The sequence below is a fragment of the Phalangium opilio genome, unplaced genomic scaffold, assembly GCF_054372755.1.
Source record: "Phalangium opilio isolate 3A_F unplaced genomic scaffold, DU_Popi_V2 ptg000329l_1, whole genome shotgun sequence".
Classification (NCBI taxonomy): domain Eukaryota; kingdom Metazoa; phylum Arthropoda; class Arachnida; order Opiliones; family Phalangiidae; genus Phalangium; species Phalangium opilio.
This window is the reverse complement of record NW_028324226.1, coordinates 8929582-8954033: the sequence shown is the minus strand read 5'-3', so window position 1 is coordinate 8954033 and position 24452 is coordinate 8929582. Positions and strand designations below refer to the sequence as shown.

At 37.2% G+C, this 24452-nt stretch overlaps 1 protein-coding gene and 2 long non-coding RNA genes across 11 annotated transcripts in view; 2 read left to right on the top strand and 1 right to left on the bottom strand.

Moving 5' to 3' along the window:
- Window positions 1-5125: 5125 nt before the first annotated feature.
- The window catches only part of LOC149610704 (uncharacterized), a 54695-nt gene continuing 35368 nt past the window's right edge, over window positions 5126-24452 (bottom strand). The window contains exons 1-8 of one of the 7 annotated variants that reach the window (XM_089859245.1): window positions 20874-21015; window positions 19288-19550; window positions 18373-19042; window positions 17907-18206; window positions 9228-9332; window positions 8907-9112; window positions 7728-7971; window positions 5126-6310 (exon numbers count right to left, since the gene is read on the bottom strand). In XM_089859245.1, coding sequence (XP_089715371.1) covers window positions 5994-6310; window positions 7728-7971; window positions 8907-9112; window positions 9228-9332; window positions 17907-18206; window positions 18373-19042; window positions 19288-19512 — 2067 coding nt within the window. In that variant the 5' untranslated portion in view covers window positions 19513-19550; window positions 20874-21015 and the 3' untranslated portion in view covers window positions 5126-5993. The other 6 variants (XM_089859244.1, XM_089859239.1, XM_089859240.1 and 3 more) reach the window with 6 other exon arrangements.
- Window positions 11712-14716, top strand: LOC149610707 (uncharacterized). 3 transcript variants are annotated; one of them, XR_016376679.1, is made up of 4 exons: window positions 11712-12429; window positions 12605-12691; window positions 12773-12860; window positions 12937-14716. It is a non-coding gene; the product is annotated as an uncharacterized LOC149610707 (long non-coding RNA). The 3 variants fall into 3 exon arrangements; XR_016376681.1 differs by having other exon boundaries at window positions 11714-12691; window positions 12773-12880; XR_016376680.1 differs by having other exon boundaries at window positions 11712-12880.
- On the top strand, window positions 18938-20598 carry LOC149610706 (uncharacterized). The gene is made up of 2 exons (XR_016376683.1): window positions 18938-19065; window positions 19150-20598. It is a non-coding gene; the product is annotated as an uncharacterized LOC149610706 (long non-coding RNA).

Genomic DNA, 24452 nt, shown 5'->3' with positions numbered 1-24452 from the left:
TTAGAGACGCTAGCTTCCGTAGTGTAGAATACAGTGGGACTTTCAAACGTAGACACAGAAAAGAGAAAACGCCTCGGTCGCGCCGCCTATAATTCAAAATAAGTATGATATTTTGCAACCAATAGCGTGGCAGCAAAGATTCGAAAGGCATGCTGGATATCGATTTTCTCCTGTCTGCTAGTATTCGTCTGCTAGTGTTCGTCTGCTTACGACTGAGTGACAAACTGACAATTAGGGTTAGAGTAAAGAGTATTCATTAAGGTGCACTTGAATTAGAAACATGCAACTTTAAAGTTGGTAAATTCCTTATTCGATAATGAAATGGAATTAAATGTCGTTTTTGCATCCTTCAATACAGTTTTAGTTGTTTTAATTTCTTTAGTCACAGATACAGTCGATGATCCTGATCCCACAGTTCCCACTAAGCCTTGGCTCACTGGGCCGACTCTGTAACCGCGCACTTACGGCAAAACAAGTTTGATCACATTTTGAGGATTTCCCCGGCTTCAAATTGCAAATTGTTGACTTATCTTTCTTCTTTAAATCGCTGTTTACTCGCGATTGAATATAATAATTATATTGGGTTGATTTATGAGACGACTTCACAACATCGACACCCGCCATTTTACTTTATCCAGAATACCTTGCGGCGCGAGATTTTAAGGCAAAACTTTTAAGGTTCTGCTCTTATTTACAATACAGTTCCAAAGATGGCACTACGTTAGTTACAAATTCTATGACGTTTCAAGGTCCCACTGTATTCTACACTACGGAAGCTAGCGTCTCTAACTCCTTTCGTTATTTACCCCTGGCATTGCCTTACCAAAGGTTAAAACATTTTCGCGCCCCAGTGCAAAAAAGGGTCACTATTTTTTATTTGTTGAAAGCGTTTTAGTGTTTCAGTGATAAAATATAGGTTGTTTTGGAAATATCTAGCGTGGAATACAAAGATGTATGCCTAGTTCATTGCGCCTGAATTTCAATTCCATCCAAACTGCTTGAAAAAGTTGAGGTAACTGAGCTATTGGGTTCCTAGCGCTAAAGCGGTGTTTCGGACATACAGCGCCACTCAATGGAGATCAGTTGAATTAATAACATAGATCAAAAATCCAAATAATTTATTCGTCGGTAAATTTAATTCAAAACTAACAATTATAAAAAAATTACAACGGAGGGAAATTAAAAAATTTTCTTACGGTTTTAAGACAAACAATTGCAATATACCAGTGACACAACTTTCATGATTTGAACATAAAATTCTGGGTTAGTAATGGCTAAACAGTATATAAAATGATTTTACCGATGTAAAAATTTTAAACTTAATCGAAGCATTAAGACATTTTAATTATAAACAACAGGTTTCACAAGACAATGACAGTTTAAAAGTCCCGCAAATAAGTTTTTTAGGGTTATATAATGGATATTAATGGGAAACAAAGGGCAATGTACGAAAAAGGAGATCGTGGATTATGCTATAGAGCCTTAGTGTGACGTCACCCATGTTATTTGCCCATAGAATAAAAGCGGTACCTAATGTGGTCGCCAACTGCCAAAGCTAAGGCCGTGACGTTTTACCTAGGCACTGACGTCACAACTGAGATAGCTCTATTTACAAAACTACCTTGACTACGAGTAGTACCACCTTGAAGGAGAGAGAGGAATGGAGTGGAAACCCCCATACCTATAGCGTTGCCTGTGTACCCCCACCTACGGCACCATAGTCCTCCCAGCATCCTCAGCGGTTAGGTAGGGTCGTACGTCACTCGTACCGGACGAAATTGTAAAGGGCGCTCCCTCTATCTTAAAAATAGAAGCTAGTTCTCATAAAAAATAAAATGGCGATACGCGGCAGCACTTAGCAATCGCCTACGTGCGCGAGGTACATTGGGAGAGATACGGTGCCGCAGGTCCATCATCATTTCCAATCCATCTCAACTCCCTTATCCCTGTACCCCGAACGAACGCTCTATTTCAATTCTCTTTGGTAAAATATATTTCATTAGCGATAGTAAGGTAGCGCCATCTATACATATTTGGTTTTTATAGCTGAATAATTTTAATTTATTAAATGTAGGAATTATATTCAAAAATGTTATAACAAAGATATGTAATTAGTTCGATTAATTAAAGAGTCATAATTCATTAAAAAATTTGTTGTCAAGACCCACCAGAGGGCATTAAAGAAGGTATGTAAGAAGTAATAATGAATGTTGTAGAATTCGAGGAACAAATCAATTTTTTCACTAATTTCAAATTACTAGCACTGTGCCCTAAATTAAAGACAATGCAAAGAAATTAAAGCGTTAAAATAAATTATGGGACCGATTTAACCGCTAGAAGTGACTGGATACGGCGATACGCATGATAAATAACTCGTACACATGTCAGAAATTTAATTGGCATTTTCGAACAAACATTTATATAACAAAAATATTTTTATGTAAGACTAGCTGTTACCAGGAGAGTCACTCGCGTATAATTAAAACTTCTATGCAAAAGTTATAAGAAATGGGTAGATTTTACCATAAGTTCGTCACTAGTAACTGAGAGCTTGTCAGGAAGTTTCATAGGTGAAACGTCATAAATTCACGTATAGCGTCGCCTGGTGAGGCGCTGTCAAAGGCTTAGTGCAGACAAAATAGGAAGACGGACTGCAAAACCGAGTCAATTGTCGCGTCGTTCTCGAACTAACTCTCATTAAGTCTCTAGCAATGCGAAGTATAGGAACATATCTTATAAACTTACGATTTTACTGATAACTAATATTTTTGTAATACATTATTTTCATGTATGTACTTCCAACCATTTGGTGAAAGAATGAGGATAACGCAGATAAGCAGCGCTTTTCTTACGACTTGAATTTCAAACAATGGTATTTCGAATAAAAGTAGTTTCATCAAAATAAAATATAGCCTATATCACTCTTTTTTTCTATACCTACTTCCATAAGACGATAACATTGTTTAAGTTTGCATCATTAAGTCTTTGATCAGGGATAGATTTAATTTTAGAAGAGGAAATGGAGAACAGAGTAATCTGGGTGCGCGTCAAAGTCCCGGACCTCCTTCCCAGGGACGGAGGGGTATGAAAGAAGAGTCGGGTCATAGCGAAAGAGGTAAAAAGAAATTACGCATTTTTCGCCGTCCCCGTCAGCAACGTCATCAAAACGTAGTTTAAGTGAGCCAATAAGATAATTTTAACTTTTCGTTACGTGTTGGAGGGAGGGGCTCTATACTAGGCTATGTGTCGGACTGAAGTAAATGCTAACGGTTCTCCATTCCTACTTCTAAAACTAAATCTAGCCATGCTTTGATATAACGATTGTTTCTGGAACAGGTCAAAAAATAACTTCCCAAAATCAAAATCTAACGCCGATAAAAACACCGAATATATTTTATACCTTAGGTGTTGAGGTCGTGAGAAAATGTCCCGGGTACCCGGTTTACGGGGTCGTGGTCCCCTGACAAAAATTAATGAGGGGCCGTATTTCTTCCACGAACTACAAATGAAAAATATTTTGCTCAAGTAAAAATTTTGGTGAAAAAACTATATGATAAGTTTATTTTATAAATAGTAATAAATGCATTCGGCTTTGCTCGTCAGCCCATAGGGTATTTATAATAGTTTTCGGACCGCCATTTTTAAAGCTGACGGCAAATCGAAAGCCAAAATGTCCATCTATAAGATATAGTGTACAATCAACGTTATCCCGTAAAGAAAGACTTTACACTTCTTGCCGCCATTTTAAAAGGTGACATCGAATCGAAACCCGAAAAGCCATTAAGTCCGTATAGGCTATAGGGAGCTGCCAGAGAAATGTGGCTTAAGATAGCTCCTCCCCTTTCCACCAAAATGACGCCAACTTCATAGAGTGAATGGCTAATAGGGGAAGGCTCCTGATTGGCTAAGTGAGGGTCTAACGCATATTAGGGGACATTTCCACCCCTTTGCCCACTTCCTATAGAGAATCAGTGTACTAAATAGTAAAGAAATCTGTTGAAACATGCGGACGTTAATATCCACAAAATTTTTTTACATTTCTGTCTGCCATTTTTCAAAGATGGCGACGGATTGGAAAAATGCGTGCAATTTGAAAGTAACGTTTCTGCAAACTCTCAGCGCTCTAGGTGTAGCGATTTGAGTTGGGCATTGATTATCAAAAAGATGTGATATCTAGTTTATTAGGGAGAAGGTATAAATTCGCTATATTTCCAGCTTTATCTCCAGTCCAAACGTAGGTCCGGAGTTAATCCCCTCCTCTAAACTACAACCATCATCTCATTGGTTCTTGTAAACGCACGTCAGCGCGACGCGAATGACGAAAATTACGTATTTTCCCACTGAGGAGAGGCGAAATAGCCCGGCCTACTTTTGTGTCCCCCCCCCTGTATTTTGAAAGGAGGACTGGGACTATGGCGGGGGAATACTTAGGCATCTTACACCTTCTACCTAATAAACTAGATATCACTTCTTGATATCAGTCAGGACTTTGACTTGCATAAATAATGTCTTTGAACTGAAGGTTTAAAAATATATAACTTCAGCCAATTAATTTTGTCCCCCATCTTTCACTTTTCCTAGTATTTGTCCACAAAGACATCTTTTTATTAATGCCCACTTACACTGGAATTGCCCATGGCTTTTTTTATCCATGATGATATCAGTTTACGCATAGATCTTTCCAAATTCTTTCTCTAAACAAATTATATTAGCAGACGTAGGATGAGACTAGAAGTAAAGAGCTCTAGCATTGGTAATAGATCCTGGCACTAGTGAGAAAATTTGAGGATTTTATGCCGCTTCCATCGCGCCTACACCAGAGAAAAAATAATTGGTCGAGTTCCAAAAAATTTGCTACCCCTTTCCCCTCAACCTAAAGCCGCAGAACACGGACGCGGGTGCTTGAATCTAGTTCGGCCGTCTACCACCGCGAGCGTCTCACGTTTTGGAGGGCAAACTCAGAAACCGCTACCAGAGGGCCAACCGTTGGTGTGTTATCAAGAATATTCACTTTCGCCAAGTGAAGAATTTGGTTACCTCAATACTTCTAGTCCCTTATCCTACTTCTGATATTAGTAATAGTATTTTAATTTATTCTTATTATTTTAATCTTTCAACATGCATATTTAGTTGAGACTTTTATTATTCAATTAAGTTTATTATAGTACACGATGTTATAGCTACATTCATATAGCTAAGTCGTATGAGAACGAGACTAGAATAAATGTATAAAAATAAATGTACAAAAGTGTGCTTCGAATTTTCATCCAATTCGATTGATAACATCTTATGTAAGCATTTGTACAGAGAAGTTCATTTAGGTTGAACTAACACCGAACACTGATATGTGCTTTGTTTCCTTTGGGATTGATATTTTGAGTATTAATATTCCTTTCACAATTTAATTCGAAAGATTTGTACGTTTTTACAAAAAAAAGTTATTAATAGCATTTCATTAATTTGAGCAAATTCAGGTGTTTTAATTTTTTTTGGTCTATTCATTAGAATTTAAGTATGATAGAATAAAGAAAAATATACGTGTAAATTTCAATTCCTTGGGTCATAAAATGTCTTTAAATCCTTGGAAGGGGTTCATATTTCCATAGGAAAACCTTTTTTTACACAAATATAAAGGCTGGTAGAGAGAAGAGTTATATTAATTATTGCTCTCATTTAAATTTAAGAAGGTATCCTTTTCAACAAAATTATAATAAATGGCGATTTACATTTTACAAACAAAAACTGATACAAATAGTTTTAGATAAAAAGTGTTAGACAAAACTCCACCCAACGAACAATTGTTTAATAAGTCAATTGAGGAACCACGGTTTTATGTAGAATTTATAATATTCCTTCGAAAAGTATTAATTCTTTATTAATTCATTATTTCATTCAAAATTATTATAATTTTTTTAAAAAATATTTGTAGATGAATTTCATCTAAATTTTATATTTTAGTTCTTAATATAATTTTTTCTATAGTAAATGTTTCTCTATAATGGTGACAAGGACATGACGGTGGCACCGTTGCGCGAATCTACCGTTGTGGCAGAACCGATAGCGTGATACACGGGCGAACCAGACTGTTGAGATTTCACATTGGCCAGGGTGGTTCCGTAACTTAGTGCGTGAGAGGTTAATTGACCCTGAGTCAAGGCATGCGATACCATGTTGTTATTTCGACCCATTCCATGAACCGATAGTTGGGCCGCTGCCCCACCATTGCCAGTAGGGTACAACGAAAATTGTTGCAGTCCAACGGGCAAAGATTGTAGCCCCGATTGGTGTTTAGTGAGCCCGTAAGCATCGCCTGCGTAGAATCGTGAGTTAGCAACAATGCAGATGTTATAATTAGATAAATCATGAGATAACATAGATGAGGGGTGTTTCAAGTCGTAATGCAGTTAGAAAAACATTTTCAGCGTAATTTTTATGGTTATCTTATCTAAATTTATCTTGTCGTATACATTTTTATATTTTCAAAACGGATTGAATAGGTTCATCCTATTAAAGGGTGTAAAGGTACTTTTTAATTTTTGTACGTCAAGGTACCTTAATAGACCATTTCGGAAATTACATACAGAGAAACCAACCCACAAGGACAAGGCCGCCATTGGGGCATTTTTTTTTCGCGCTACGAAGCATCGCCAGACGGAGCCCTAGTTTAGTACACGCGGGAGGCTAACCAACTCGCACTGCCTCTGGCGGAGCTTCTTGGCGAGAGAGGGAGGATACCCCAATGGCAGCCTCGGCACTGTGTGTTGGTTTCTCTATTTGTAATAAACGATTTTGTCTATTGCTCATGTTTTTGGGGAGATGTTTTTGATGGTAATTTTGAGCTTTCGAAGTACAATTTGTCCAATTAATTTAAAATAATTGCACCAGTGTTCAGAAAAAATTATTGTTCCAAAAAGGGAGTAAGACCGAATTACAGTGGGTAATAGGAGGTTTTGAGTCGAAAAGTTTTATGCCCTGAAGACAACAACACTCATGACTTGTAAACGGTGGCCATGAGTGCAAAATGTCATAGATCATTCTGGACTCAAAATAGCCCATTGTACTTCGGTCCTTTTTTTTGAAGAAAGACGCCGCATTATTATTATATAAAGGAATATGTTCAATTAAAACGCTTAGATTTCTTTCTATTCATTACCCTGTGTGCAAGGAAATATCTTAGGATAAGAATTTAAATATGTTGTTTAAAGATTAAGGCAGACCTAGCCGAAAAACGTTTCCGACATTTCGTAGGAAGTAAGGAAAGAATATTTGTCTTTCACCCTTTACTGGAGGTCAACCGTGTTTCCATTAAATTGGGGTCGCTAAAGGAACCGGAAGTCAACTATAACTTCCTTAGCTACAAGACGAATGAAAACTGTCCACCAATGAAAAATATCTCTCGTACACCAAACTATTTTCCACTATAATTTTGACTTGCAAACTAAAAACATTTAGTTTTATAGACCTGATTCGCCAAAATAGATTAGCAAATACGACTACATGACTTAAAATTTATTTCGATCAAATGGAGTTTAATTAAAATTAGAATGGAAATGTGTTGGTGTGCGATATTATTACTAATCTGACTCAGTCTCCTGAAATAGAACTACTTTTGGACGAATAATTTAAGAGTTAGAATAAGCTCAATTTTAAAAGATATTTTTCTCACTAATTCTCTCTCTAGTTTCTTATCGAGCGTTTCACACTTCTTCCTCAACATCCTTACTAACCGATTGTTTCCTGCATTCGATTCGAACCGTGCTGTTGTAAGCCAGCTATTACTCCACCAGTCGTCCCCGTTGTACCGGACGTTCCTTGAACCAAGCCAACGGCATTGGTCATCATAGGGTTGTCTGTAATTTTACTTCCGGAATTAACACTCCCATTCCCGACCACGTTTCCTCCGCTTGATCCTTTCGGTTTTCTTTTTCTAGTTTGAATGCTATCCTTTTTCATGGCTAAAGGACGCGCGACCTGTCAGAGATATGGTTGTTGGTGAAAATTGTCTTTTACATTGATCTAAGAGATTGCGAGCAGAATTGCGTGTAATTTTAATTAAGCGGTCAAACTGAATGTTTATTTCTGAGCATGCCATGTTACGTTCAAGCCAGGACGTCACTAAATAAATGATGGGATGAAACTTGGAGAAAAATGTGAGAATGAATTATAAGCAAAGGACAGAGACTTAATCTATCTTTTAAGGGTTATCTCGAGATTCAAAATCCCCTGGAGTTTTGAAACTGAGTTAAATTTACCTCATCACCCATATAAACTAATCTCATTGTAGTGGATTTATTACTTTCACCACCCATACTACAGGCTTTCGCATATGATTATAACCACTATCTTCTTGTATCAACCATCTGTACCCAAGACCTAATGTTTTGCAACGACTCTTGTTAAGCTAACCTACATACCATGAAAATTAAAATAGTTGTATATAGTGTTGTTGGTTTCAAGCGATTAACATTTAAATCAAAATTATTATCTCTTTTGCTCAGTGTTTCAAATAATTTTTGCTATTAATTTAATTTTAGAAGTTGGAATGGAGAACGGTTAGTATTTACTTCAGTCCGACTCATAGTCCAGTAAAGAGCCCCTCCCTCCAACACGTAACGAAAAGTTTAAATTATCTTATTGGCTCACTTAAACTACGTTGATGACGGGGACGGCGAAAGATGCGTAAGTCCTTTTTACCTCTGTGGCTATGACCCGCCTCTTCTTTCATACCCCTTCGTCCCGTGGAAGGGGGTCCGGAACTTTAACGCGCGCCCAGATTACTGTGTTCTCCATTCCTACTTCTAAAATTAAATCTATCCCTGCTATTACCAACAAAGCATAATTGCAGCAACAACTACAAAAAGAAAAGCTATGCAAGTTCAGCGACCCTGAAATGTAGGCCTAGTTACCCCGTGCAATTTGTAGTAGAGTCCGCAAGCGTTGCAGACGGGTTCGCCCGCCTGGTTTCGCCTCCACAGCGAAGTGTTGCTTGTGTGGCAATTGGAACAAGATAAGCCAACTCGCCGCGAGGCGCTCTGTAAAGAAAGATTCCTTCCGTCATTCACTACTCTTCTTTTCAATACTGTATTCAATCTGATTGGTTGGGGCTGCTCTCCTGAAAGTTAAAAAAAGAAAAAGAACGCTATGGCTGGATTGAAACAAGACTCCTACCAGTCGTCTTTGATTCTTAATAAGTGGACGATTCTGTCCGTTCATCTTGTGATACAGACCGCATGCATTGCACAAATAGTGTCCGGTTCCATCCCTTCTCCAGAGCGGCGTCGATACGGCACCACAGTTGACGCATTCTCTTCCTTCTCCCATGTACTCGCATTCTGCCAATGGAAAAACAAAAGAATTGCCTTATTGATCTTCGCTTCTTTCATTCGAAGGGTTTTTCCGCACAAAATTTCTTATATACGGGTTTAAAGTAGCGAAGGGACAACTAAAGTAGGATATGAAATAAGGTAAGGATGTGAATAGTTCTACAAACTTCTCATGTACTGCAGTGGGAATAATGAGGATACTATAGAATAGAACATGCTTGACAGCCTTTTGAAATAAAAAAATAAATAAATAAAATTCATAATTTCCTAAAAATAAATCAATTGGTTTTTTTCATGACACTAGCCTTAATGTATCAGCTAACAATTATTTCGAAATTTCTATTTGGTGGTAAGAACAAGTCAGAGGTTAATCAAAAACTCCAATCCATAAATCGCGAGTTTGAGATTATCTTACTTCCCTTTGTTGTTTTTAAATATACACCAGGGATAGATGTAATTGGAAAAGCAGGAATAGAGAACGGCTAGTATTTACTTCAGTCCGACTCATAGTCCAGTATACAGCCCCTCCCTCCAACACGTAACGAAAATTTTAAATTATCTTATTGGCTCACTTAAACTACGTTTTGATGAAGTTGCTGACGGGGACGGCGAAAAATACGTAATTCCTTTTTACCTCTGTCGCTATGACCCGCCTCTTCTTTCATACCCCTCCGTCCCGTGGAGGGGGTCCGGGACTTTGACGCGCGCCCAGATTATTCTGTTCACCATTCCTGCTTCTAAAATTGCATCTATCCCTGTATACACGAAAGTCAAAATAAAATGAGCGTGACTTAATCGGTTTTTAAACTAAAAAGGTGAAGTAAATGTTATCTTATAACCAATCACGGCATATTTCTTGCCAATGTCCGACTACCTTGAAATAGTCATCGGAGCTAAGTATTTCTGCATAGTTTCCACTATCGAAAGTTGGTCAAAATGAGCATATAACATTTAACCGCAGCTTGCTTAGTGGCAAGTGAAGTTGCGTAACAGCGTGGAAACCTATGAACTGTGTAAGCTACGCAATTAGCCTCGGCTTTGAGATCATTCTATATCGCCGTAGTTCTTTAGTTTAATTGATTGGTTTTTGACAAGGATTACAACTATGTATGTAACGGTCTGAGAGATTTTACTACCTCAATTAGGCCCTTATTACTGTTACGCGGCTCCGTTTAATTCGGTAAGAGGGAGTCCCTTGGTTTATTTTTCTTAACGTTTTTGCACCACGTATGGTCTTACACGAGGAATGAAGTATTAACGAGCAACCTACATTTCACGAGAGGGGAATGGGCGGATGGAAAAAACTCCTATGTGTCACGAACCTCCACAAGAGTCGGGTCAAGGGCAGCGTTGACTAAAACGACTAGTATAATAATTCTCTTATTCCTTAAACGCCACTTTGATGGTTGACATTTTGGCGAACACATTTTTCAAATTTTGTACGATCTCATCACAACGTATTTCTCCGGGGATTGTAGAAAACATTTCAGGAATATGAGCATCACAATTTTTGCGATACTATTCATCATGCGTCATACCTATAATGTCCGTTTTATTTATAAACCTAGTTTACGGGTAAAAACATTGAGAGCTTAACTATACAGGATTAATTGTTTTAAACAAGAATGCGTAGTTTGTGGCAGACGTTTAACGCATGAAGTTCTTCTTTGAAAGCAATATCCGAAATGAATGATTGTCGTCATTTAACCGTGGTTTGCATGGGGCGGAGCAACCAACCCGTTAAGGTTAAAAGGGTGATTACGTATTATCATAAGTTTATAAGATATGTTTCATAAGTATAACACTTCCCATGCTTCGAAATGCTAGAGACTTACTCTGAGCTTGTTCGAGAACGATGCAGTTTTGCAGTCCATCCTCCTATTTAGTCTATTCTAAGCCTCGAGAGCGCCTCACCAGGCGTCGCTTTACTAGAATCTATGACTTTTCACCAACGACACTTCATGAGAAGCTCTCAGTAACCAGTGACAAGCTTATGAAACATTTCTTATGAACTTATGGCATTACAGTTTGAACCTTTTTTCAAACTCTTATTTTTTATTAGAAGACCGTCTTCCGATGTAGTGTAGTACTACGCCGTATGAAGGTGCTCAAAAGAAGGCGAGCGAAGCCAGCTAATCTTGACTTGTTTGGCGAAAGATATTTCTTCTAATGGATTTCTGATAGTGATTAAAATGCAGTGAGTCATTTTGTTGTTTTGCGATTGTTTGATGTTAGACTTTGTTTCCTTATCTTAAGCCGTAGTTTTAAATAACTACGAACATTCACTCAAGAGCCGTTATTCTTTTCAAAGGGAGAGTAAAAGGCGTTTTTTAACCTATTTCTGAGATGCACCTAACATAAAGTAGTTGGATACAAGCCTGTATTGTTTAACGAAAGTATTCATTTCAAACAGAGTAATAACCCTTCGGCTAAGGATGGGGCAATCTCAAAGGCACTTAGACAAACAATCACCCCATCTTCGGATGTTATAAACCCTTTATGTTGGCCAGACTAGAAAGAAAAAATTTTAAAATAGCGTAAACTCTTGTACAATAAACTTTTCTGTTGGAACCTGGGTCAAAAGATCAAATGTGCATTAAAATATCGGCTAGGATTTCTCTGAAAAGTGTCGCAAAATTCTGGCATACCCAAATGCAAAATTTAACCCCAATAAACCCTATCCGTTATCACATCGGGAGAATTTGTTTAGATGACATTGCACTAAGCATTCTATAGTATAAATATGTCGAGTATAAGAGGGTAAGGATTGGCGAGAAAGGATTTCTTGTTTCCACACTTTTGGTGGGCGCAAAAAACTTATATAAAATATACATCAACTGCGCTATAAAAAGTCCCCCAAAAGATGTTTCCCTTAATCCAATAGAGAATTAGTTTGAGTAAATAACTTTTTTATTAATATATCCCGCGAATGGTTAGACACATATAAGAGGATACCGAGTGCGGGTCAAAAGTGTTTATGAATACTGGGCACCATCGACAGTCGAAAAATGACGACCACCCTTAGGAACAAAAACGAAATCATAAACATGAAGTATTTCATGTGAAGTTACTAAAAGTCATCTTATTCAAATGATATTTTCCATAAGTAAGCATATTATAAATTCATCTATTAAAATAGGCCAGTTCGCAATTATGATATGTTATTTATGTACTAAGGTGAAATATTCCTTTAAATTGAAGTTACCTTATTCATACTATATTTTCCCTTGCAACATTGAAATTGTGCAATTCGCAATCAGTAATGATATTTATGTTCCTAGGAGAAAATGTTTCCATAGTCTGAAAGAGGGGCGATGTTCAACCTACCACGAAACCATCAGAAACCATCAAAACTGGCGGAATAGATTGTATGATTTCATGGAGAGTTTAATTTACAACGGGCATGACTTGAATATTAAAATACACTTAATTCCTGGCACTTTTAACAGAATATAGAACACACCGCTTCAGAGATGTTGCAAACAAATTTCTTGTAGGGTAAATAATAAATGCTGTCCTTTTCGACAGACTTAAAAGGTAGAACGGTCTGCGTTAAGGTAAGGTTATTTCTGATCCCCGTGATAAATTTTGAGCCTTTTTTTCATGTTATCAGAAATAGAATTACCACGCGAAGTTCACATCAATAACGCCTCATACTCCGGTACGCACTTGCCTGGCACGAAAATATTTCTTCGAATGACACCATTGCCAGAAGAAACGGTTACACTGGCTTGGAAGGGCCAGCTTAACAAGCAATGCGCTATAGAAGACTTTGATGGCTCTAGTGTCATCAAAGTGCGTAGCCGTAGACACAGGGAAGCATGGTCCATTATCATAACATGATTTTAGGAACAACGAATTCAGTAATCACTTTGATACCGAGATCAGCGCTATTTGTCTCGTTGTAATGTCAACGAAGATACTAGTTCTTACCAATAAAAACTAGAAGTGTAAAAATCAACGCTGCCTCGTTCTTAAATCAGTTTAAGTGGCAAAGAGTGAGAAGTGAACTTCTTGTGGTAATTCTACTTCTGATGTTCCTGAAATTATATGCTATTTCAACCGAAGAATGAAAAATGAATAGCATCTAAAACGAAGAGATGATATGAAAGCAACATAACCCAGTTTTGCGACGGTATAGGAGAAATTACAAAGATCCAGAGATTCAATTCACACCTGGACAGACTTATTACTAGGCCTCTTGGTGAACCTTTTTTCTTAGAACATGCTTCTAAATAAGTTTTTATCATGTCATTTTAAAAATTATTCTATTGTGTTTTTGTGTTTAAAACAATTTAAATGTTTAGCTACATAAAATGTCTTTAAATGGCCTAGCTCTTTTTGACTTCAACTAACAAACCTCTGGCATTATTTGAGCTATTATAAATGCATTAACCCATGATTTGGGTGTATAGAAATATAAGAGATGAATCTAACTCATGTCTCCGTGATCCACCCGTTCAACCGCAACCACCCTCTCGCGATATCTTTCCGACCTTCCTTTATAGCTTCGTGTAATTTGATCTGATTTACCCGAATCATTTTCGTCATCAATTTTTTTTTCTCTTAGCTAGCGCATCTATCCCTAAAATTTGGTCTTCTTCCCAAAAATTTCCAAACCATAGGACGTTCAGAAGGGCAAGAATATTTTTTATAATCTAAACTACTTGTTGATAGATCCTTCGGGATTGCGATGCTAGAGTTTTTGCTCACTCTCTCTCTGTATTTACTAACTAAAGGGAAAAATTTAGAATGTAGCGGCAATCACCAGGGACTCATAGATCATAAACTGTCCCCGATTAGTTGTCCAGATAAAAAATGTTGTAAAAATTTGATATGACAGACCCTATTAAAATGGGCTTCAATTTCATATGTTTTCAGTATTTTAGGGAAGATTATCTTTAACCATGGCAGGGTGGAAAATTTTCACTGGGTTTTGAGACTGGCTAATTAGGGACGTCAATCCACTAGTTTTGGAAAAAAGTCTATTGTTAATAATAGGTAACAAAACTAAGGTTTAAAAATATGGTTGGATTCACAATTTTTTATGTTTACATGGCTGACGGTCCCCATCGGCTCCAAGCAATTTTAGTTTCAGAAATCCATAAAACGGTTAAACGGTTCACTTTGTGATACTTATATCATGTCAAAAAAGTGATATCGTATAGGTTTGAACGCAACCAAGAATTTAAAGATTGTTAATGGTAATAGTTAGTATAGGGCGCTGTCGGTTAGCTGTGGCGTAGGGGATAGACACCACCTCTCTATGCATTGACATCGTGACCCATTGAAATATGACCCACTGGGTGTTATGGACACGAAATAAAGCTAGATTATTATTATTTTAGAGAAATAGTCATTGCCTTGTTTTCTAGCTACTTTGAATCTAATTGTAAAATAAATATTAACTTTCAAATTTGGGGTTTTCTAAGAGATTTTACATTTCTTTTCGGATTAGCTCCTTCTACCTACGACGTCGTATAAAACTGTTTCAATTTTATATCAGGGTATCATGATGTAAGGTTGTACGAAAGTTTTACAGACGCAACACGCCCTAAAAATTCTTCAAGAATAAAAGTGGGTAAACCTGTAGCCCCATGCCATACAGAGCAAACATTGTAAATGTTTAGAATGGAAACTGTGCAAGTGAGGGGATGAAAACTAGCTCACTGAAATAAAGGTAGAAACAATCCACTTTTGTATGGCCAATCTCAACCAACCGTACATCTGTGGACCTTCACTGTGAATTTCTGGGACCCATCCTTACCCTTATTTTTGGGTCAAGATTTGATAGTTCCTACAGAACTGCGTTTAGGAAGCGAAGCTGTCCCTGATTAACTGAGCTCTTGTATTTAGTTAAAATATATTACGCCACAACTGCAGCACACAAGTGTAACTGATTATAAAGACTTTTTCAAGACATTAATTCAATACATAATGGAAGTAAATTATTGTTGGGTCACTACGGGTGCTGTTAGAAGTTTTTACTCATCGTTTCGCAACACGCCGTAAATTTGAAATTTCAATTAATTTCGTTAGTTTAGGCTTTTAGGTAGAGAGTGTAAAGCTCCATGAATAATTTCTTAAGCCTAACCTAGGAGGCCATAATTTTATCACTTGTGTTACCGAGAAAGGCGTGGCAAAAAGGTCTTCGACTGTAGGTAGAGCTAAAATGGTTTACTTTCAGTTTCATATCTATTTTAAACTTGCAAAGCCACGCTGTGTTACCCGTCAGACCGTTGGAGAATATTATTATTACGGGGCGCCATTTTAAAAGATGGTGGCAAATAGAATAAAAAAAGCCGTAAAGTTTGTCTTTAGAATATAGGAAACCAATGTAAAATTTTTTAGTGAAAACCATTGAAACGAGCGGTCGTTATTCTACATGGAAGATTTTTTTTCCATTTCTGGTGCCATTTTTCAAGATGGCGTCGAATTTTAAATTTTTACTAAAGCGTGCTTGCTACTTCATAGTAACGTTAATGCAAATTTTCAGCCTTCTAAGTATAGCGCTTTGGGCTAGGCGTTGATTATCAGTCAGTCAGTATAAACAATTATGTTGTTAGGCGAGGGCGGTCAATTTTTTACGGAGTGTTGTGACATAAAAGTTGTTGCCAATTGTGACATATCGATTTTATCAAATTTACATTTAAAAGAACACTCAAGGTTAAGTTGCATGTGAGTTAATTGGCTCTATAACGAAATAATTAGGCAGTTGCCACGTGTTTTCGGTTATATGAAACTAGACCCACAAAATTGGGATTTCACTGTTTCATCTGTCAAAATTACTAATCGATGGGAATGATTCACACGTTCATAAGATATGTTCCATAAGTTTGTCACTGGTTGCTTAGAGCTTGTCATGAAGTGACGCTTGGTGAGGCGCTGTCAAAGGCTTAGTACAGACTAAATAGGAATATTGACAGCAAAACCGTGTGCAGTCAATTCTGGCGTCGTTCTCGAACTAGTTCTCAGTAAGTCTCCAGCATTAATGCTAGAGACTTACTGAGATGTAGTGTCATACTTATGGAACATATCTTATAAACTTATGATACTCTGCTAACTTCTAAAATATAACTATACTTAAAACTGATCTTGTATTGCATTGTAAGTTATGTAAAATACCGAAACATTAAGACTTTTGGGGATTCATATTTTTCAAAGAAATGATGACTATGAAAACGTAAATGAATTTAATCGTTAACGCTAATAATTACGATAGTTGTTGGAATATGTTAGTATCGCTTTAAAGGGAACATGAAGGGCTCAAAAATGTGCTTAGAATGTATTTTTTAAATGACAAAATATGCTCAAAAACGTTAATAAATCTCATAAAACGTTTCAGACGTGTTTTATCCAATTCTAAATTTATCCATATTAGCAAATGTGGATGAGAGGGAAAGTATGACAATGGCCATAGAGCCTGTGTTAAAAAAAGTTACATCAAAGTTTCGCCAATAACTATTTAGTTTACTTGTGACTGATGGACTTGCAAACTCGCGACTGAAAGTAGTTCAGACATTCATGCTCCTTGGTTTAACCATAGCCCACTCGATCACGCGCATCACGACGCAAGCTGCTCGCGCTATAGCTAAATTACCGAGATTTGTTTTAAACGTATCTAGTTTTATGTGCTCTTCTATTGCTTCGATAACCTTACTTAAATCCATATTATACCTTCAAATACCTTTTAAAACATTATCAGCTAATCTGTCCTGACTACAAACACAAATCGAGGAAGTTCTAGCATACACAATAGCAGACGACGGTAACCGCGAAATAACACAAGACCTATTTTAAGGGAGTGAACAGGCCCAGTATAGCTACGCCAATAAAACGGTCAACTACGGCGAAACTCTGATGACTCGCGACTTTTGGCCATTTTCATACTTTTCCTCTCATCCACTTTTGATATTAGGCCTAAACAGATGCGAAATGCATTACACGATTTTTACGATTCTGTATTTTACGAACTTTACAGAAAATAAACGAGCGGAACTCTCATTGGCCAAAGTTCCACCAACCAAAGACAGGAACGCGAAAAGACCAAAGCGCAACCGCGTATCGGTTTCAAGCCATCACACTGCCAGGGAGGATGCGAAATCCGAGAGAAATAGGCGTGCTAACTGTGGAACGACTCGGGTCCGGTGGGACGCTAGAAACGGGGGAGGAATGCTCGGAAAAACGGTCAGGAAGACCGTCCGCCATTTTTCCCGTGTATTCCTCCCCATTTTTGGCGTCACACCCAACCTGAGTCGTTCCAGAGTTAGCACAACTATTTCTCTCAGATTTCGCATCCTCCCCCATCATCCTTGATACTAATTCACCCGTTTCCTTCTTTGATTGGCTGAAACTTCGGCTAACTGGACTAACTTTGAAATTTGCGGGAAAATTCGAAAAATGCAAGGTAAAACTTGTGAAATTTGTCTCAGATTTTTATCTCTAATAGAGGTAATTTTGAATATTAAGGCAATGTTCTGCTAAGTTTTGTTAACGCTCTTGACCAATTTAAACGATAAGCACAGAATAATCACGTGATGTTTGATCAACAAATAATTTAAAATACAAAGAATTTTTACTAACGCCACTCACCGGGCGGTGACTCCTGGCTATGATTCATGCCGTACATCATGGCTGCTGCGTTGGGTGAATCTGGATTAGCGTTTCTGGGATAGACTAGCATTGTATTGGGCAAGGGTGAGGCCGTATTGCTGTTACGATTAGTGTGGCTTGATGGGTTTGAATTAGTGGTCGGTGTGGCACCATGTTGCTCGTAGGCTTGATATATTGCGTGTGCCATTATGTCCGAGGCTCCGTTACCCGTGACTCCTTGCAAGTACTGGTAGGACGTATACGGATTGTTTCTCGACAAAGCTATATTTCCTAGGAAAGAATTACTTTATAAGCGGATGCGATCTTTGATTCTTTATAAAGCGGTACTGCTGTCAGTTAAGCTATGAAATGGCAGTGTCTATGTTTTTTCAGTGATTTAGTACACAGTATCCCTTCGCAGTTGATTGCTACCTACCATGTCTAAATTCAAACTGACCTTGAAGCGGTTTGTAGTCTTCATTGTTCGAATGACCCCAAACAGCCGATTCCGGGGAGGCTTGCACTTGATCACTGTTCACGTAAGGTGACGAAGCGTAAATCTTTTGATTACTGGGCGAATGAGTACCTATGGTTGAGTATAGATGAGACGCTGGTGACTGACTAGCATACGAGACGACAGTGTTGTTATTATCTGCAGGCAAATGGTGATAAGTTGCGGATGGGTGGTTGATGGGCTCCAATGTCAAAAGGTCACGGCTTCCTCTGGTGCCGTTTCCGTTGTGCAGAGCCGGTGGTGAGGAAGAATTAGAAGGAGATGATGTCCGGACTTGCGGTGGAGAATCAGAGTAGTAACCGACATTGACAACGTTCGCCCTTAATTGATTTTGCTGAGAGGATTCAGCCATTACTATATGGGGTCCCAAAGTTGAAGCAACGGTGTAATCGGATATTTCAGTCTTGTACACGTGCTGATGACTGTGCCCGGGTTGATCGTGTTGATGTTGGTGAATTGTTTGGTGAGAATATTCGTGGTGTTGGTGATCCGATGAGGTGTTTTGCTCCTGACTGACATTACGGTTTCTAATAGAATGCTCTTGAGACGCACTTTGGTGTCTGCTCGGGTCATCAGATTCTTCACTGCTCATTCCGTCCCGCTCCTCTCGATCCTGCAAACCATTAATCATCAAACGTAAGATTCAAGGTCTTCAAATATTTTGCTTGCGAATTTCACTACTTTCTCAGAAAATTATGATAAATCAGGTTTTAATTCCAGACATACAGTTTTCGAAAGAAATATTATTTACAAGTAAGTTTACAACTTAGTGTATATTTCAACATGCGTTTCCGGGGTTACTAACCTTTTGTTAATATATACTTATGACAAGTTTAAGAACGGTTTTCTTTGACTTACATGTTCACTTTCCAATCCTTGGGCAAATATTTGATTTTCATTGTTGTTTTCATTGTTGCTATCGGAACTCTCTCGCTTAATTTCCACGCGATTAAGACCTGATCCATCCGCAGAATTTGGCCTGGACCCTGACATCGGTGACGAATCTGATCTGTGGCCTCCATTTGGTGATGAAGAATTTTCCTGATTTCCCCAAACGATGTTGCTTAACTTTTGCTCGCTCATCCTGGGGCTTATTATTGAATTATCGGGATGAGATAGCCCTGTTGGAAATTCGTAACCGATAAAATCATCCTTTACTTTAAAGTTAAACGGTTAAAAAAGAGTTTAGTCGCGATATATTCGCTTTATAAAGTCAAAATTGGCGCTCATTATAAATCGGGTTGATAGTACAGTTAAAAAAAAAGATATTTGAAAGGGGAAAAATATTATTATTTGTTAAGTATTTATATCGTGGTCCAAGATTAGGCTATCCGAACATCAAATCGGCGTTTGACTTTTATTACATACATCTGATTAAACGCTGGGTGCGCCAGCGGGGACCGAGAGTGTGGTTATGCCGTTGTAAAAACGTACCTTGTAAAGATATTTGTCCCAATGGAGAGTTTTTGACTAAAGAAACTTTTTTAGGGATAGATATAAAAGCAATCGCGAAGAGATACGATACGAGTGGAAGTTCTAATCACGAAGAGGCTCTATTTATCTGATACGACACCCAACAGTACTCCCCCGAATGGGTGGAAAGCTCAACGAATCAAAAGTACCCAAAATGTTTAGAGAGTTGTGAAAGGGGCACGATATGCAGCGCGGCACTGCATGCTAGGGCAAATTAAACAAGTGGAAAAGAGGGGGAGAGAGAAACAAGGAGAGACTTAACTGGAAGCCACTGCGCCACGTGGCGGATAAGGAACCTAAAACTTTCAATGTAAAATTCCTCCCTCCATATGTAAAGCAAGTTCCACCTAAGTGGTCATGGAAAGGAAATATGTTGGGACTGGGACTGATGTTTTGACTGGAGGTGTAAAATTAACTGTACTTTTCAAAATTTGTAATTTAACAGAAAGTAAATAAATTTGTAAAATTTTTTGAAAAATTATAATACGGCCTGATCGAATAATAATTTTAGTAATTTCAAATTTTTATGTGTAGTTTTCGATCTCCCCGAATACTAAAACAAATGATAAAATGATTTATAATTACAGTATCATAATAAAATTTAGGTATGCATTACTGGCTCACTAATCACTTTTGTACACTCTTGAAAACCTTTGAAAGTTTGAACTTTCAAAGACTTAAATAAAATACCCAATATTCGATTTAGTGTCACGTAACAAAGCTTTCAAACTTCTTAATTATGATGTCCTTATCATAATTCTACATTATTATTTGTCCCTGACAACAGTAAACTAAATGGGGAAGTCAAAACTGCAACAGACCTTTAAAAGTCGGGGATAAAATTGTCTATTTATTTATAAACGTAAAATATTTCATAGGTCAAGCGATTAGATATTTATTGTAATTCACTTAATTCAGACTTCAGCTCTTCTACACCTGTTGTAGACATAATAAGAGTTAAATATTCTTACAAAGGGATTACGCTTTTTCTGTGTCATCCGGTATCAAAGGACACTGTAGAGTCGATATTGACCATTTTTCAGTAGTAGTTAGTTTCTCGCTTTAAGATATTATATAAACCGCATAAATACAGATCAAATAACATATCCCTTAGCCTCATTTCTCCATCAAACGAAATTGAGCTATACTTTACATGTCGGTTCACGTCACCATGAGAATACTTAACAAGAGCGAAGACCACAAATAATTCCTGGTTTGCACCATAAAAAAATATTAAAAATAAGAGACTTATATCGTTCTTTTGAAAAACTACTCTGTGCATTTTCATTGGCTGAGCTATGTGTCGCAATCGGAGTCAATAAAATGCAAGTAATGAAGAAAGTTCCCATTGAAAAATTAGGCATCAAATTACAACATCGAAAATTTATAACCTAATCTTATTAGAGCCCTATAATATACCTGGTGAATTATTAATAATTCTTTCAACCTGTCCCTTCATTCTTGCTACATCAATGGGAAAGTTCTTCTTCGATTATTGACTCTCAAAAGAAGCACCGAAGGACTTTCCACAAACCTCTCAAATAAAAATTCCCAAATCTAAGTTTACAGTGTTTCAATATGTTAATGCCATAAGTTTTATTTTTTTAAGAAAAATAAATTTCAAGTTTCAACAAGTTAAAATGGAAATTCGGTGTAAGAAGTCGATCAAAGGTTAAAGGCTACCAGAAGAAATTTTGATCTCGAAAGACAATTATTGAGAAGCTACAACGAGTGTAAATGCTTTTGCCAATATTTCCATTTATTCTATTTGCCTTGAAGAGTTTAGTTCTTCAAATTCTATGGGAACATTGGACCCGCTTGCTGATAAAAACCAGGCTTATCTCGAAAAATAGGCTCATTTTTAAATTTTTTTTTCGCAATCCAATGTAGCAGTACATGCCATAGACTCTCTGCTTACTCTTAAATTGTCGAGAAAATACTCTGTCAATTAAGCGTATATCTAATAACGCTTATCAACAAGAATTAATATCCAAAGCGAAAATATATTTTAACAAATACCATAAGTATATAATAGCTTTGTATTAAATGTTTTAAAGCAGTTTAGTTTATGCAATTTAATAATTACATATTTCTTAATATGTTCCAACTTTTAATTATATTGTATACTAAATCATGTAGAGAAAAATGTAGTTCCTGACAATTCAAGGTGTATTTGAATAAACTCTGATAACTAGAAAGTATACCATAGTTGTCCCTGATAAGTTTTAATGAGCGATAATGTTCGCATATGTAGCTTAATTTAATTTAAATTAAATTGCAAGTACAATTTAAAATTACTAAAGAATAATGTCAAAGAACTATCATCAACACGGCAACTTCATAGGATACAGCTTACAATATTCATGATAGAATTGAATAGGGGTGATAATTAAAAATCTTAACAAAACGGTTTCTTTCTTGTCTCCCTAGATTCCTTAAATGTATATACGTTTATGGATAATTTAAATCTAATCATTTAGTGAGAGAGCTTCCATTATCGTTTATGAATGAAAAGTATCCTTGCAATGTGTAGTAAGATCGTGTCTGTTAAGGAATTATCGCCACTATTTAGTTTCAGGATAATGTGCGCCAGTTTTGCAGGAAATTACTAGGGAAAATTATCACGGAGAGCCAAGATGATTGTATATTACGGCTAGTCTAATCCAAATTTTAATCAAACTTAAGATTATGTTGTTTTGTATTATTTCCGTATACGTTTTTGTTTGTAGTGTGACGTAGATATCCGAATGTTGGTATATAAATTTTTAATCTGGAAATTTCCAGGATTTTGAATGATATTAACTAAGAGAATGTTCGGGTATCTCTAATCTCAAGAGCAACAGCCTATAAATAAGGAGGATATGAAAAAGAGGAGTAGAAGTTAACAGAAAACGTTTTAGGCGCCGTAGCATAAACATACTTTATTAATTTTCTATCTAATATCAGGTTCAAAGTAATTCAACTAAAAGAAATGCGCTCACATCGAAATCTGAGAGGCAAAATTTTCAAAGCGAGAACTCTCCAGCCATGTTTTCTACTCCTCTTCTTTAAACCCTCCATCTTACGTGTAATAATCAAACATCGTGGTAAAAGAGTCTGGTGTTTGACCTCCTTGTTTACTTTAGATCTTAGATGAGGCTTCAAGCAAAAGTACTTTGTTGAACTGGCAATATTGAAGCCCTAACCCGCATACCGGGCATTTCTTCTTAACTCAAGCAGACGACCCTGCGATCCCTTTTGGAAAGGGTCTATGGATAACCTACAACCGTTACTTATATTATACCTGACCTATCCTGTAGCATCTTGGTGTTAACCGAGAGTTTGACCAGATATCTATTATCATTGCATTAGTAAGCCCTTATAACATTAACCAGTAAGTCAATATAAGAACCGTTTATATCACTGACTTATCTTCAATGTTGTAACATTTTTGTGTATCAAAAACAAGTTGGGAAACATAAATAAAAAACCACTCCGAGTCGAGGGCAATCTACCCACTTAATTATCTGAATATGTAACTTCTGCTAGTCATTGATAAGTAACTACAGGCGTTAAAATTTTAAATTATGATTTACTCAAGAATTTTTCACAATTCCATTGTAAGCTCGTTTGACCTGGAAAAAATGCCCCAGAGCCCTGCACGGGCCCGGCTTAATCCCTGTCCGTCCCAATCTGGTTGGGCCTAGCCGAGCTTTCCATATTTAGAAATTTTATCGGTTCATTTAACTTTTGGCTCACTCTGAACCGTTAAGACCTGTACACAGAGGCGAGAAACAGACTTATGAGTGGTGTTGATGGAATCTGATAAATATAGATTGGTGTTTATGTGGTATAAATGAAAGATTATAGTGCATGATGGTCTTGTCATAGCCCATTAAGTGCAGATTGGCGTGTCTGTGGGATAGATGATAACAATTGGGTGAAAGAATTGGTGGATAACTAGCCCATAAAGGTACAACGACTAATTGCGCTTTAGTGAAATGGATAACGTAAGGAAATAAAACTTTCCGAATTTCTGTGAACTGCGAACGCGTTCCGGAAATAGCGAACACGTTTACTCCGATTTGCCTATTGCGAACGTGAACCTTCTATATAAAATGGATCAGAAACTTAATGGCGGATTCCATGTTAAAGTTTCCTTGTTAAAATGTCCCAAAATAATAAAGAAAAAAAGCTAGCAGACGACACGGCCTTGGAGAAAGCGTGACCCACGGCCGGAAATAAGAATAATTTCTTACAGGACATGTGTCCAGTGATCCCCTTTGACAGAAACATTTATGGGACATTGTCCACTGGAGTGTGTAAAAATAGTGTAGCATCTTAATAGTCAAGCTATCAATACTTTGGAAAGTTTATTGGTCAAAATTTCCAGTGACCCCCTTAATTTTTAAAAATATTATGGGATAATTTATAATTTTACTGGAAATGTCCAGTGTCCTTTGCTTATCTACGGCCCTGAGAAAGACGGTACATGGTAAACAAGCAAAATACCCGCTTGGCCTCATTTCGTTAAGCCTTGAGTTTAATGTTAATATTTTTTGATCTATTTA